This window comes from Emydura macquarii, unplaced genomic scaffold (genome assembly GCF_026122565.2).
Source record: "Emydura macquarii macquarii isolate MOO-44397 ecotype Brisbane River unplaced genomic scaffold, CSIRO-AGI_Emac_v2 contig_2321, whole genome shotgun sequence".
In the NCBI taxonomy this organism is placed as follows: domain Eukaryota; kingdom Metazoa; phylum Chordata; order Testudines; family Chelidae; genus Emydura; species Emydura macquarii.
Window position 1 is genome coordinate 2,378,978 of NW_027132458.1, and position 16,546 is coordinate 2,395,523.

The window sequence follows — 16,546 nt, forward strand, 5'->3', positions numbered from 1 at the left end:
TCTGCTGTAGCATTTTTGAGGACTTGCTTTTACTGTTATGAAAATATAAAGGCATATCTTAAGTGTTCTTTCAAAATACTAGGTTTGCTGGCTGTGGAAAGAGAATTCCTTGACAGACTGTTTGCCTGGTTTTGGGTCAAACAAGGAAGATTGTGATATTGAAGGATATCTTCAGCGAAAACACAGTGTTGCTTCCTGCTAGAATCAGCTTTAGAATGTTTGGTAACACAGTAATGAACTTTCAAAGTGCTGGAACTGTAGGTAGTGAATTATGATAATTATGATAAAAAGCTAAGGTGGAGCATAAAAATCATATTTCTGTGGGAAGCAAGGGCTATGAAAAATGTAGATTAATCTTATCAAAAGTGCTACTTGTTCATCTCCAGCATCTTAAAATACCAATTTACTACCCATTTAAAAAAATAAGATATCCCTGAAATGTAGAATAACTGCAAAACAATAGACTTTCATAATTTGTTTCTTCAGTTATGCAGTATCCTTAGTTTGAACAGTCCCTTTTTGGGAGGAACAGAATAACTGAGTACAATCATCAGTATCAGGAATAAAACTATGATTTTGAAGTTTTTGTAGTACCACAGCTCATATTGCAGTATGAGAATAGACCAGTGGTCCATCTAGACCAGTGTTTCTCAATTAAATTTGGCCACAGAACCCTTTTGAACTTGATAAATAATTGTAGAACCCCCCAAACTCTTAACAGTATTTTTACATATGGGGCCAAAAAAAATGTCGAAATAAGCAAGTTATATACAAACAACTAGCTCAGCATTTCTCAATTAAATATAAATTAAATTACACTCATATTCGATACCCTCCGCTGAAAAATCCAGGACATCTTCCCTTTTTCAGCGGCGTAGAGAACGGCTGCTCCCAAACCCTAACAGTGTTCCCGCGGAACCCCAATTGAGAAACACTGATCTAGACCAATATCCCATTTGACCATGGACCAGATGCTTCAATGGAAGTTATAAATGTTCACAGAATGCCCGTAACTATGGAATATAATACCATGACGTCAAACTTTTATCTTATGACCTGCAGCTTAGGGTTTAATAGCCCTTATCTTAGGCAGTATGCCAGTGCTCTTAACATAATTCTTATTAATCATAACTTTTCATTTGACTTAGTTGAATGTATTATATCTTTATAGCTTTGGTTTATAGCCTCACAGTCATCCTTGTTCAGCTATCTTAGTACAGGCGGAATCTCAAGATTTACAAATGCCATATTCTAGATGTTGTCTTTTCCGGTCTCCACATTGCTGTTAACTGTAAAAAATCAACTTGTTTCTCAGAGCATGGGTTTGTGCTGTACCTTTTCTATAAGCAACAGTCAATTTGAAATACATGAAGAATAATATATTCATTTTTGGTTTTGGTTTAGTTTGCTAGTGGTGCCTTCCAACACATTAAAGACACAGTCTTGTCTGCATTGAGTAGAGAGCCAACGGTGGACATCTCTCCAGATACAGTTGGAACTCTTAGTCTTATTATGTTGGCTCAAGCCCAAGAGGTGTTTTTCTTAAAAGCTACAAGAGGTATAACTTTACATTTTACAAATGTACATAAGTGCTCTTCATAACTTCCACATATGTTTTTCATTTTGAGAAATGAAGTTTAGTATCATGTGGGCCTTCCAAAAATATCTTTCATCTATTTTCCCTCAAATTTTGATACATATTCTTGTACTGACTGACTTGTAACGTCAATGTTTGTCTACGTCAATTTCATAGCTCTTTCCTTCTTGGTTGGATGACTTGAACAAACCTTTCCTTCCTGGTTGGATGACCTCTTAACAAAAATAACTTTCCTTGAATCTGGTGCATGATACTTACATGTTTATGCACAGTAAATTGTGTTGCCACTTAACTGATGTGCTTATGTAATACACTCTTTAATAACATTCCTATATTTTTGCATGATTAAACCAAAACTAAATTTTTTGGGGTTTTTTCTTGCTGAAACAAAGGTGGTTTGTTTTGGGTTTTTTTTTTTTTTTTTTGAGTTTAAAAAAAAAAAATTTTTTTTAAACTAAATCTTTTTGGCTTTTCGTTTTGGGTCATCATTAGGTGTTACATTTTTTTTTTTTTTTTTTTAAACCTAGTTAAATTTCAAAACAAAATGCCATTTCAAAAATAAAAGTTAAAATGAAATACTGTTGCAAAACAGTCTCTTTGCCAAATTTGACCTGAATTGGTGAATAGTTTTGGGGGCATGAGAACATGTATTTTTGTGTGCAAGCATGTGTGAGAGAGAGAGAAATTTAAGGTTTTTCCAGGGAAGTTTTGCCCAGCTGTATTCCTGACCCACTTCTGAACCAAAATGTTCATGTAAAAATCTTCCTCCTGATCAGAGGCAGTGACCAGTCAAAATTTTTAGGTGTTGGTCAGGCTTTCCTTCTTGGTGAGAAATCTGGTTTACTGGTGGGGATTCCTTTCCCACTTCTGTACAGTTAAGATGTTGTCTTTAGTGGTAGGTAGGTAGAGCGTTTGTTGGCAACCTCATACATAAAGGAGATTTTGACAAAGAACCGTCTGAAAAATATCCCAGGTGCATCCATTATTTAATCGATCATTCTTGGTATTCTGTGCTTTGGCTCAAATGGAGAGACAAGGTGGGTGAGGCAATATCTTTTATTTGACCCTTTTCAGTTGGTGAGAGAGACAAGTTGGTCCAATAAAAGATATTATCTCATCCACCTTGTGTCTTTTTAATATCCTGGGACCAACATGGCTGTAACTACCCTGCATAGAACATTGGTTGAAATAGGCATTCTAGCTAAATTTCATTATAAGATCTCCATGTGGCATTCCATTCCAACACAGCACTAAATGGAATTTAAACTAGCAACTTGTTATAGCAAATTTTAAAGTGAGATTTAAACTTGTTACAATATTCTGGTCTTGAAAACTTGGTCCAGAGCATTTCTACTGAATCATACTGCTAGCAGTGGCCCCTTCTGTCCATAGTGGACACTGCTATGAAGCATTCTATTGTCAGAGCTTCACAGTCACCACACCCTGAGAGTGTGTGCAGAGTCCATCCTGAGCTCCAGTTACAAGTGAGTAACTTTTTTTTTTTTCATGAAAAGGTTGGTATTGATATATATATATATTTTTTATATTCCAGATAAAATGAAAGATGCCATCATAGCTAAACTGGCTAATCAAGCTGCAGATTATTATGGTGATGCTTTCAAACAGTGTCAGTATAAGGACACTTTGCCCAAGGTTAGTAATTCTCAAGGGAAAAAATATAATACAATAACATAATGCTCGTTCAGAATATTACATTCTATAAATTATCTCTAAAATGGTTTCTGAAGCATTTTTCTGATCACACTTTTATAGTAAGGTGGGAATGGGGAAAACTCTGGGAGTTCGAGTAACTACAAGAATCCAGAAGAAAACCGCAGTCCTGCAGTTCAAGTTTTGTCAGCTGTCAGAAGCACACTTGAGTTTTCATTAATAGCTAATCACTTTAGCATTAAAGTATATTCTTGAAATACTATTAAAACTGTTATTTTGGATTATCTTGTGACAGTGTATTAAGGATGCCTTGTTTAACACATTACTAAATCCGTTTTTTAAACTAACACTTTCTAAAGGGATTTATATGGTTTCTGGTCTCTGAGTGTCTTGTGAACTAAAGGATTGTGCTATCTTGATTTATTATAAGGTTTGACAGCATGAGCACAGTGCATATAGACTAATAGCAAACTTATCTGTTACTAAAATACACTTCAGGAAGCCAGAGTGTTTTGGCTTTTTTTTCTTCTTCAACAAACCCATCCTTTAGACTTAAGACTTTTTTTAGGTCAGGTTTGAATGGTCAGCTGAGCTACCAGTTGGATGAAACAGAAACATGAGGAAACCTTTTGGGGTTGGATTTGTATCATTGTAGGGGTTATATAAATTTTTGTATCTGTTAAACTTTCATTTATTTTATTTTTAGGTGAATAAAGGCCAAAATTTTAATTGTGCCTGTATTTCATAAGCTGTGTACATGCTTGTTTTAAACTTTTTAATTAAGTTGGTACCTTAGTTGAAGTTCAGGCAAAGATCAAACCTAACTATTGGGGGAAAATATGGGTTTTAAAAAAAAATTATCTAGCAAACCAGACTGCTGATCCTAGTTTAAACTGAGTTTATTTTAGTAAATATTTACTAAGGCATCTCTTCTCCATCCCCTTTAGTTTTTTGATTCATTACAGCTACCACAAAGAACTAAAAAATATCAGAGATGTTTTAGCCCCAGGCACTACAGTACATGGGGCAAGCCACCCCTGTTAGTAACATTTAGAGCTTACAGAAAACTTGGCTATAAAAAGCACATTTGACTCAACTGCTCTAAATATACAAGTGGGGAAGAAAATATTTGCCTAATTGCTAGCCTTTCAAACTCAGCCTGGAATCTAAGTTAACAAAGAATATGTTTCTGGCTTGCATACTACCAACAATAATGCTTCTGCGATACAGAATTGTGCTTCCCTCCTTTCCCCCTGAAATGTGGCCGTTATTTAACATGTTTGTTGCAGTATGAGCCAGAATAGAATCCATCTTCCTGTACCATGCTTGTATTTGGTAATGCTTACAGAAGTAAAAATACTAAATCCTAGTTAAATTAAGCAGAGATGACTGAGACGTAAGTACTCCATTGACAAACTTACTATGATTTTTACACGGTTGTTTTCCAGGGATGATTTTACATCTATTTAGTTTGTAAAATGCCTTGGAATATGACAGTTGGGCCGATTTTTGGCTTCAATTACACCTTAGCTACTTAACTTACTTCAGAAAAGTGGCATTGGAATAAAAAATACCACTGTTTGTCCTTTATACATAAAATTGCAATACCCACCATTAAAGTGAGCCACATCTAGGGTGAAAAGTAGTAATTGTTTAACTGTATTTATTAGATGTAGCAAAACTACATCATAGTCTACTGAAAGTAATTGAAAAAAACGCTTATCTGAAAAATGATTCCTCCAGCAATGCAGTGTTCCCTAACACCTGGGTTGAGGGTTGATTGACTAATGACTCAGTGAGAAGAGCACATGTCTGTACTGAGAATTAATGTGGTTTAAAAAACAAAACATAGGCTGATCCATTCCCTGTTCTAGTTATACTGTACTTAGTCATATATGATTACAAATTTAAATAGTCACATCTTCCTATTTCCTGAAATTAACATCAGTCCTGCAGAGCCAGGACAACTTTGTGAGAGAACTGGATTTTCTCTGTTCATGGAATTCCAATTATATTATCTTCCTCTTCAACCCCCTTATTTTTAGAACTGGCCCTTAGCTACACACATGCAATCCCCAGTGAAAGTAGGATTCCATAAATGTAATTGAGGGCTGACTTTGGCCAGTAATACTGTTCATGGTGTGTGAAGCATCAGCCACTGCACAGCTCGACATTCAGATCCTGGGATGATTTGCAGGGCTGGCAAACTTGTATTTTATATCTATCTATATAAATAAATTATTTTAAAAAGGAGAGAGGCACATACCTCCTCACAAAAAACAGCCACTCTAGTTTTGCTTGTTAGCAACAATTTGATATGGAAATCAAATGCAATAAGCGTGGGGGCCACACAAAGTAATATTCAGGGTAGAAACACACTTTAAGCTCTAACATCACTTCCTCTGGCTTTTAGACTTTCCAATCAAAATACAGACCCTGCCCAAGTGTGTTAGTGTGAGATTTAATGAGATGACAGACTGAACTGCTACAACTGCAGGATCATAGGTTCCCTCTTACTTTTTTCCTATTCCTTTTTAAAGGTCATGAAGCACTTACCTATTTCTGTTGCAAAACCAGAATGGGAGGTTTTAGTCTAGTGAATTAAGAGGCTAATAGGTTATTGAGACAAAAGTCGTCTTTAAGACAATATTTCATTTTTGCGGTGCTTTGACTTGAGAATCGCAGCAGCAAAACCAAGTAGTTGATCAAAGGCCATGTCTGTGCTATGGCCTGTAGTATAACACTTCTGATAGCTTTCTTTGTAGGACTCCAGGCAAACCAAATTTTATGTAGGAATAGAGGTTTAAAAAATGTTCAAGGCATTGTTCTTTTTATTAGATTTGTGTGGTGGTCCGACTTTTCTTTTGTTTGTGTGACCTTAGAATTATTTTTGTAGGTCTACCAACAATTATTTAAGTACTCTTGGCTCACAGTAAATGAAAATTTATTGTAGTGATTTCTTCTGGATAATTGTTTTACTATTCTTATTAATGGTTGTGGGGATGAAGTAGATGTAGAACTATCACTTTAGCATCTATGGTGTGGTGACTTGGTTAACTAAGAGAGCTAAGTATTCTTTTATACTTTCTTGACAGTACTTTGTCTTGGGGATCTTTGATATCCTTTCTACTATTCTTTTTAATGCATGTTTGAATTTCTAATCTTTGTAAAGTAAATGCTGTGACTTCATGGCTTTAATTAATTAAATTTAATTTTGCAATCCCCAAATCATCATAAAACAATTGAAATAATTTTACATAGCAATATTTTTATTGACTGAATTAAATCCATGCAGTCACATCTCTTGACATTTACTTTTAATGTTTTAACCTATCTAAACCATTAATTGGGTGATTCTAATTTCCTTTTCTTCTTCCTTTTTCTTCCTGCATCCCATGTTGTCTGTGGTGGTTTATGTGGTTGGACTTTCCCCTGGTCAGTATTTTTATTTCCAGGAGGTGTTTCCAGTTCTGGCTGCGAAGCACTGCATTATGCAGGCCAATGCAGAGTATCACCAATCTATCCTGGCAAAGCAGCAGAAGAAATTTGGTGAAGAAATCGGGAGACTACAGGTAGGTTAGGGGCAGAACTTGTAGGAAGACATTTTTTTAAATTTCTACCAATTAAAATCTAATGCATGCAAAACTCAGATCATTAAGATTGGCAGGTTTCTTTTGGGGGAGGGGAGACCAACCACACCCATTAAATACTTCTTGAAAAGTTCTTGGAACTTCCATACTAGAATAGTGAGAAATGGCCTATGTATTCCTAAGTATACATTTCAATCAGGTTTTGGGAAATATGACACCAACTGGTACAATAGTACTCATTTTGATTTACATTTTTAAACGAACTGGGGATGGACAAACTGACTCATTAAAAAACAAAACAAAATTTTGACAACGGTTCAAAACTTTCCTTAAAAAGAAAACTTCACTTTTGTTGTCTCTTGCCTCTGCATTTCCTGGTTCTGTCAAACACCAGCTGCACTGAAATATCAGGAGAGGCTTGTGTTGTGTGGCTTCTGGTACAACTGAAAGCAGGAAGAATTCTTGTCTAGTAGGGACAAGTCAAATACAATTTCAGGTTCCATTTTACAGCCCTATAAAGTTTGAGTTTCTGACTCATTGGGTGCTATTCTAAGCCAAAATTTATGAGGGTGATTCATGGCTGATCTAGTATTTGCTTTTTGTATGCTTATGACAAAGAAAATTCTTTTAAAGGAAGTATGGGTGTTGAAGTTCTTTTGCTAGTGCCTTCCATAGCAGTAGCTTTCAACTCTCATGTGACAGACTCCAAAATGAAGGATGACCAAAAATGGCAGAACAGGCTGGAAAATGATGTGGGATTTATATCCTTAGCATAACTTTATAATTGCTACATCATGCATTTAAAAATCATTTTCAGTAATAAACCTAACAAGGTTTCACTCCTCTGTGTGATGGTAGTAATTTAGGGTTTTAAGTAATTTAATGCTGACTGAGATTTAGTGAAAGCCTCCCTCAAATTTTCAGCCTCCGCTAATGATAAATGTGACACTCTGGGTAAAATACTCTTCTGCTCTGGAGGAATTGGGGGGGAAATCCATCATTCTGTACACATTCCTATCTCAAACTATTCCTCCTACCCCAAGTGCATCTCAGTGTTACTTGACCCACCATGTTTCCCTTTCCATGCTTCTTTAGGTGGCTTCTCTAACTGGCAGCTGTTCTCCACAGTAATAGTTGATAAACGGATATCGTGCAGCATATATTACCAGCAGTGATGGTAGAAGTATTGCTTTATGGCAGTATTGTCCTAAAACTGATATCTAGTCAGATATTACTTCAGAAAGGTCAAGGGGCCCTAGGCAGTGCTTTGGGGCATGCTGTTCTGCTGATCAGCTCAAAGGAAGCAGAAACTAGCCTGGAGCAGTCCCCAGCTGGCGCATAATTGGCATAGCAAGTTCATATGCCTCCTTTCCTACAAACCCTGAAATGGGGGTGGTCTTTTTGTGAGGAGAGATTGGGGGTATGATGGTAGCAGATAAAGGAAGAAGCTGGAGTGTTCAGTAAAGTAGAAATATAGAACTTGCTCTATTTTGGGCATAGACAGTTGGCATAAATTGTATCAGCTCCTAGGCTGCTATAACTTGGATGAGGGCAGAGAACTGGAGCTGCAACTGATGTTCAGTGTATTGTGTGTTGTGTCCCTCTCCCCCACACACATGCCTGAGCTGCTGTGACTTTGTGGAGGAAGGGAGCCATCCTTTGGTAAGTGCTGTCCTAATCTCAAGATGAACCAATCAAACTCCTGTCCTGATTGGCTTGGTTGTCCCTGAGGGGGGACCCTGGAAAGCCTCCCCTCAGAGGGACAACCAATACAGGGATAGACTGACTGGCCCCCAGAGACCAGTGGGACTGGAAGTGGCATTACTGTGGGTGGGGTGGGGGGGGGGTCACAAGTGGGCATGATGCCCAAAGCTCAAGAATAGGAGGGGCAAGTCAACCTGTCAAAGGGTTAATTGGGTGGGAGCTTCCCCAGAGGAGGAGCTGGCTGCCCAAGTGGGTGTGGCTGGCAGCCTTATAGGGTGTCAGGGAGGAAGGCAGAGCTCCTGACTCTGAGCTTTCCATCTGTAGGGTGAGCATGGGGCTGCCCCAAAAGAGCCAGCACCAACTCCTCCCCCTCAAGGTGGATGGAAGGAAGGTCCAAGGATTCTGGAACAGGGTCGTTGAGGTGATACTGGCCCTGCCCGAGGTGGTGTGCCCAGACCAGGTAGAGCCCAATACCTACCTAATCCTGAGGGGAGTGTTCAGCCCCTGGTTAAAGTACCCATGGCAAGGATACATCTGTGGTGGGGGGCCAAGGAGGGCCCCAAGGATGTGGGGTTGTATGGTCAGTTGCCAGTCGAGGTACCAATAGGGAACAACCAGGAGGATTGGCCGGGCAAACCCCAGAGCGCCCTGGCCATTACCTGTAACCAGAGCTGGTGACGGGCTCCCCAGTCTGGCACTGGGAAGATCACCCAGCCAGATGTGGGGGACCCTGCCATGGCAGGGCAGAGGCTATCCAGGGCAGGACTCAGTGAGGCTAGGACCCCAGACCTGGTTAAGGAGGGGGAACAGATTCCACCCCCATCCCCAGCGGACCAAGTTACAGAGGGACCCCTCATTAGAGAAGCTGAGAGAACTTGCTGGCCATGGCGCTGCAAAACCCCTTGAGGTAGACTGCAGAGGGAGATTCCTGTGGGAGAAGGGTTCCTGTACCAGGAATGGGCTCCCCTCAGGAAGGTAGAACCATGGGGAATCAGGAGACAGCTGGTGGTCCACCAGAAGTACCGCTGCAGGCTCTTTTGTACCTGGCCCACGATGTCCCTCTCTCAGGGCAGCAGGGGATCCAGCACACTAGGCAGAGAGTGCTGCAGAACTTTTACTGGCCAGGGATCTTTGATGTGGTCCGGCTGTACTGCTGGTCCTGTGACCACTGCCAGCGAGTGGGGAAGGCCTGGGACAAGGGTATAGCAGCCCTGATGCCCCTGCTCATCATAGAGAAACTTCTCCAGAAAGTTGTGATTGATATGGTGGGGCATTAGTACAAGTTTGCTAAGACATTGAGTGGCTGATAATACTGTGTGCTGTACCTGTGTTTTTTGCAATAGTGAGGTCGCAAGTAAAAGTCAATACGATAGACAGAGCCTGCATTTTCTATCTTTGCTGTAGTTTTCTTTCCCCATTTAGTTTTTGTTTGCCTTTTAGGCAATAGGATTGGTCTTTTAACAACAGCTCCAGTCCATCTCAAATAACTTTTCTGTTCAGTTATTACCATCTTTATGCCATCTAAAACAAGAGGGTTTTCCTTACTAAAAACTCATTCCAGCTAAAGAAAATAAGTGATGTTGTTAAAGTGGAAGCCTTACTTAATACTATAGTTTTCAAATGCTTTAATTTGTTTTTCTGTATGTTTTAATACAGTGATTTTTCAATCTTTTTTCATTTGCGGACTCTTACAAATTTCAAATGGAGGTGTGGATTGTTTTGGAAATTCAACCTGTGGCCCTGTACCGTAGAAGTCTTAGACTGAAAACTGACAGAACAGAATTTAACTATAATTGTTGCGTGTGTTCGGCAGGGCATTTGGTGCAGTGTGAGAAAGGGTGCTAAACTGGGCTTCTATGGTAATGACAACACTTCTGGGTTTTGACCTATAGGTGGGGATGTTCACATTTTTGGTTGATCAGAAAAACGGAATGCCTTTTCTGGAATCTGAAACTTTTTTTCATAGTCACCTTTCGCGGACCCCTTACACATAATCTGCAGACCCCCAGGGACTTGCAGACCACAGGTGGAAAACCACTGTTTTAATAAAAGGTTAAAAAGCATGTTTAATGATATTTGTCATGTCACTAAACAGGCTGAGGTCTCTGTATGTCAAACCTTATTTAAAACTGTTTAATGTTGGACAATGACTGAGTTATATTAATGCCTTTGGCACATATATTTAATCTAAATTAATACAACAGCACACCCTTTTGGTTTCAGGCCTGATTCAAACATTTCAGTTTAAAAATCACAGGGTGTGGCTTAAGGAACACACTTCCCATTTTTAAATGGGTTACTTTATAAACTGTAGATGTGCCCTTAATGTGTAAAGTTTTTTTTAAATGCTTGATTAATTTTATAAGTATGTTAGACATAAGTAGAAATGGTTATAAACAACCTATTGACCAGCTGCATTTTATAACAATTGAATAAGCATCTATTAAATTGTCTTCAGCTTTATTCCCATAATCCAGTACAAACTTTCTTAGCTCTCTTGCTCTTGAGCGCCACAGATTGGACAGCTCTGTAGCCTCTGGCAGTGGAATAATTGGTTATTCAAATAGGGGAAGGATTTTCATTGGTTTTTGGGATGGGAGGTTTCTGCTATTAGGGGTGAGTTCAGGTGGGAGAAAGGGTTTCCTGTGGCTAGTGTTGGGGTGTGTGTGTGTGGGGGGAGGGCTGAGGGGAGATGGGAAGTTAGGAAAAACATCCCCCACTCCCATTACTAATCAGAGGATACCTAAGTGCAGATGGCAGGTTAGGTGGAATAGGGTTCCAGGTTCCTTCATATCAACTTTTCAGATTCTGAGCTGGGGCTTAGTCAACAGACACGGATAGTGAGAAAATGGCTGTAGGGCTCCAACTTAGGTGTGCAGCTGTATCTTAACTTTCGTGCACATGTGCGAAAAACAGGCAAGAATTGGACAATAGAGGTGGGAGTATATGGGGTCTCCTGTGAGCCTTTGGCAGCACATGGAGAGGACGCACAAATGGAACTACATATTGTAGCATCCGCTAGGACCAATCAACTCAGTCTTAGTCCGTGGAGCTGAGATAGTGTTAGCCTTTTTGAGTAGGCCTGTGAAATCATTTTGCCCCTGTCCTCTACTTCCCAAGTTATAATGGAATTCTGTGGATTTTGGAGAATGTTGGTGAGACTACTTCAGATAAACTGCAGAGGGCTCATGATCCCATTAATGGCAGAACTCTATATAGTAGGGTCAGTGAGTGTATTGCAAGGCGTAATTTTGCTGATCCTTCTCCTTAGATGGAGAAATTCCTTTAGTACGCAGAGAGCTAATAATGTTGATTCCTATGCCTTTGCAATAATTTTAGTTGGCTAACTATGACGTTCAGCTGTCTTCCTATATGTTGTTTGTGTTAGAGATAGTCTCTCCACTCCACCAGCAGTCCATTTGAATTGTAATTGTGTGTATTTTTTAATTTTTGTAGCATGCATCAGACTTGGTAAAAACAGTGGCATCTCGGTATGATGAATACATAAGCGTAAAAGATTTATCTGACAAAATTAACCGGGCCCTTACAGCTGCCAAGAAGGACAATGACTTCATCTATCATGACCGGATTCCTGACTTGAAAGATCTAGATCCCATTGGCAAAGCCAGTCTTGTGAAATCTACCTCAGTTGTAGTTCCTATTAGCCAGAAGTTCACTGGTAAGCAAAATATTCAGAGCAGATTTGGAGGCGAATAGTATTTTACCTGTATATGAGATTAATATGGGCTGCAAAGTTCACCTGTATGTCTAAATGATTTAGATGTACAATATTCAAGTTAATGTTCAATTTCCAATAGCATATTTCAGCAAACTAGTCCTAATATTTTGGTAATTTGTCTCTTTTTATTCTTTGCCACTCTGGTGAAAATCTTCAATAAATATGTTGGATGTGGAAAAGAACACTTAAAATGTGTGAACTTGTTCTAATGCGCTTATCAGGATGCTTTCTGAACTATTTTATTGTTCATTAAGCCATTGGTTTTAGTGTCAAAAAGATGACAGGCCCCTACAAAGGGTAAATCTGCAATTTCAAGTTAGTTATTCAAATATTCACTAGTTCGGTCTTAAAATATTTGGATGAAGCATGTAATCTGGTCTCTGAACAAGGAGCTTTGTTGAAGAGCTCTTTTCCTCCTACTACTGATGAAAAATCATAATGGGGAAAATCCTACAGATTTAATCTTAAAACAGCCCCCACTGTTAATCTTGCATCTTGCCTAAATGCAGTATGTTAAAATAATATACATATTCTCTACCATGAGTCTTTCATGATAAATCTGAAGTGGCAGGTTTTAAGTGATACCAGGCGTATGGAGATGTTGACTTTCCTCAGTGGTATTTCCCACTCAGTTTAGAAAGAGAAATTTGACAAATCCAAGTCTCTGTAGTTGTTTAGATAAATCTTTAAGGATATAGCAAAAGGATATGAAGACGCTGCAGATTGTTTGGTCACCTTTATAGTTGAATTAAAATAATTATACTGTCTCAATCACAGATCTGTTTGAGAAGATGGTTCCTCTGGCAGTACAGCAGTCTCTGACCCTCTACAACCAGAGGAAGGCAGACTTGGTAAATAGATCAATAGCCCAGATGAGAGAAGCCACCAATTTGGCAAATGGGTGAGTATTAGTTATTCAGACTTCTAATCTTTTCAAAACATTGTTTTAATAGTGTCTCTGTGTCCAGAATGATCAAAACCTTACTTTTCTCCACTTCAGTAAAGATTTATTTAAGTATTTTGTTCAGATTTTTTTAAATCTCTGGTTTAGACAGATTGGGAGAGCGGAATATGTGAATGTTAATCATTTAAAACGAAGGCCCTGTCATGCAAAGTTACTAATCACTTTTAACTCCCATTGATTCAGCACTTTGCACTAAGCATCTTACAGGAGTGGGCCAGTAAATACTGTATAGTTAAACTTCTTACGTTGTAGGAGGTAAACAAATTTGCCACTCAGTAGGGTTTGGAAGTTTTACCAGACACCTAATGGTGAGAGGACTAAAACCCAATTGGCCACATATGGTTACAAAAGATTGAGGGCCACACTTCAGGAGTAACATCCAGGTGTGAAGCCACTCCCTTCCCTTCCTAAACTTCTGGGAAATGGAAGGGTACTGAGTTGTCTGCCAAGATGCTGTCCTGATGCTCTGCTTGTGAGTGCCATTGATTTTGTATTTGTCTTCATTTAGTAGCTGGTAGAAGGAACATTCTCTCTTTTTAGGCCTGTCACCTCAAAGACTCCTGGTGGCTGCCCTGTGGGTATATGGCTGAAGAGGGATATAATAGTGGTGGCACCTTTTTTGTTCTGGCTGCTGCAAAGAGAGTCTCCAGTACATTACCCCTTTCTCAAATCTATGTTTGTGTCATCCTCTCCATTAAATAGTTTGTGTGTGTCTGCGTCTCTGTTTTCCAAAGAAGAGTTGAAGTGAAGTTGACCTAATTCTTATTAGTCTGCCTACTTTCTGCAGGCATCTGAATCACAGTAGTGGTTGTCTAGTGCTCTGTAGTAGTTTGGCAAAGGAATGAGCAGCATCAGAGGTATTAGAGCTGCCTCTGCAGACATAAGAAAACAGATTTTTTTTAACACTTACTTCATGGTTTTTAAGGCTTTCCTCACAAACAAAGCATAAGGTCTAGAAATTTAATTTTTTAAATTAAACTTAGATTCTGCAGAGGCTGATGTTGCTTGCCCAGAAAAGTTCCTATTATCTCTTCCCCCCCGCCACCTACCTTACTGAATTTTTCAAGCCCTGGTTGTATTTTAAGAGTGAGGCATTGAAATAAGAATTTGCTTTAAGTAGTAAATACAAGTTAAATATAAACCCAAGATTATGGGAGAAAGTAGATAAAGAGTTTGTGTTCAGAATTGTCATATATTGATTAAAATTGTCTGTCTACTGTTATGCTTTATAAGCCCTAAAATGCAAAGGAAAAACGATAGACAACAGTCCTATTTTAAAAAAAATTTAGAACTATTGCTTTTTTGGTTAAGTATCTCCTCTGAATAATCTTTACATTTTTCCAGTTTTAAATCATTATCCAAGATTACATTATGCTCATGTTTATTTCCTTTTTCTCTTGTTCTGTTTAATTTGGACACCAAAATGATGCTTTTGGTGCAGTATGATTTTTTTTTGCAATGTACTAATTGTAATGTAATACATTGACCTTCTCAGAGTATTGGCTTCTCTCAATCTGCCTGCTGCCATTGAAGATGTGTCTGGTGATAGTGTTCCTCAGTCTATTCTGCAGAAGTCTAAGACTGTGATTGAACAGGGAGGCATCCAGACCATTGATCAGCTGATAAAAGATCTACCAGAATTGCTACAGAGAAACAGAGAGATCTTAGATGAAGTAAGCTTAGAAACAACTGAAATATTCTTTTAAATGTGCAACTTTATGAATCTAACTCAGTCCCTTTAAATAGTAAAGTTTGTATGTGCATGTTATAATATGTTAAAATTAACTTGCCTTTGTCTAAAGTAATTTATCAGTTTAGTGAAATGTTGAAAGCACTTGTGTGTGAAGGCTTTAGTTTTTAAGTGTGAAGTCTAAAGATAACACAAGAAGGTAGGTAGACATTTTATCTACAAAAATGTCTTGTGTCACAGGTGGTATTGTTGACAGATTTTTTTTGTTTGTTTTTGTTTTGAGATGATGGTGGGATGGGAAACTCTGGTAAAAGTAAGAACGTGATTCCTATTCTAGTTACCTGTGTGCCTCAGATCGGAGATTTTAGGTAATAGTGTCTGTTCAAGCCACACATGTGCCCTCTTTTCCACAGCCTTATGCCTTGCACCAAGGCTATATAGAACTGCGTGGGCAAACCACACGCAGTTTCTTCCCAACCACTTTGGCATGAGACATAGCGCCTCAGCATCTGAGGTGAACTTACCTCAACTGTATTTTTCCTCTTGTTCTTAATAGTTAATTAGCATTATATCTTTGTTTCCTTTGTTAGTTAGCTGTAGTAATACTTACTTAAAAAAAAAAAAAACATCTTTAAAAAAAAATTACTTTTAGCATAAGGACCGTTGTCCCTCCACCTATTGTTCCCTCAGGGCAACTGAAACCCTGGGAGGCTATGCCCGAGTCTTCCATTTTTAATCATTACCTTTTGTTCCAAGAGGCTATCCTGATCAGTAACAGACACTCGTGGTATATTGGCTGCCTTAGGGTATCACGCTTTTCCCCCAAAGTGTAATTTCTGCCTGAAATTAAAGTTGAGAATGAGAAAAAACCAGGGACTTAAACAATGTCTCCTTACAATGGAAAGGTTGCCCTGACCAACTTCTGACCACAGCCAGCAGATTCCTCCTGTACGATGGTCTCTGAATAGGTTGACCTCCTCTGCAGAGCACTTCCTTAGAGCATCGAAGAGGCAGTCTCTGGAATCCGTTCAATAAGACTCTAGAAAGATAGCTTCAAATCTTCTGGGTAAAGAATCTACCTCAGAGACTATCCGATTCATATACCTGCTTCGTCATCTACCGATATCCGACTCGATACCCACGTGTCTGCAGGTTCCTCAAGTACTATGACTATCATTAAGCCTAAGGACTCTAAGGATCCTGGCTCCAGAATATCAGTACCGTCAAGTGATCAGAGCAGCAGAAAGAAGACCAGCTCTTCTAAATCAGTACTAATAGTCTACTAGAACCTTGGTACCCAGTACTTCAGTTCCACAAAAGATCAAACTGACACCTACTGGTCATTCATTGGAGTGTATGAGACCTTCAATACCATTGGCACCTGCTGCTACAATTACCTCTACCCAACTTGCCTCATCAGTGTCTCTCACTGTTCTGACATTGCAAGCGTTTCTGTTTCCTCAGACTTGGTAGTAAGAGAAATGCCTTGCTCTCCCCTGTTCAGCACTAACCCATTCTCTGTACTGACCACCATTCATTCCCTGGAGAGTCACCTGGTTCTGACAGAATTTCCGTCCATCTCTTGACTTCT

The 16,546-nt window shown here is 39.0% G+C and overlaps 1 protein-coding gene across 2 annotated transcripts in view; it reads left to right on the forward strand.

Annotated features, from left to right (window-relative positions):
* The window catches only part of PDCD6IP (programmed cell death 6 interacting protein), a 52,256-nt gene that overhangs the window by 18,445 nt on the left and 17,265 nt on the right, over positions 1-16,546 (forward strand). Inside the window, exons 5-10 of one of the 2 annotated variants that reach the window (XM_067560908.1) lie at positions 1,405-1,558; positions 3,150-3,250; positions 6,709-6,840; positions 12,019-12,241; positions 13,079-13,202; positions 14,761-14,938. In XM_067560908.1, the coding sequence (XP_067417009.1) occupies positions 1,405-1,558; positions 3,150-3,250; positions 6,709-6,840; positions 12,019-12,241; positions 13,079-13,202; positions 14,761-14,938 (912 nt within the window). The remainder of the gene's footprint in view (positions 1-1,404; positions 1,559-3,149; positions 3,251-6,708; positions 6,841-12,018; positions 12,242-13,078; positions 13,203-14,760; positions 14,939-16,546) is intronic. The other variant, XM_067560909.1, reaches the window with a different exon arrangement.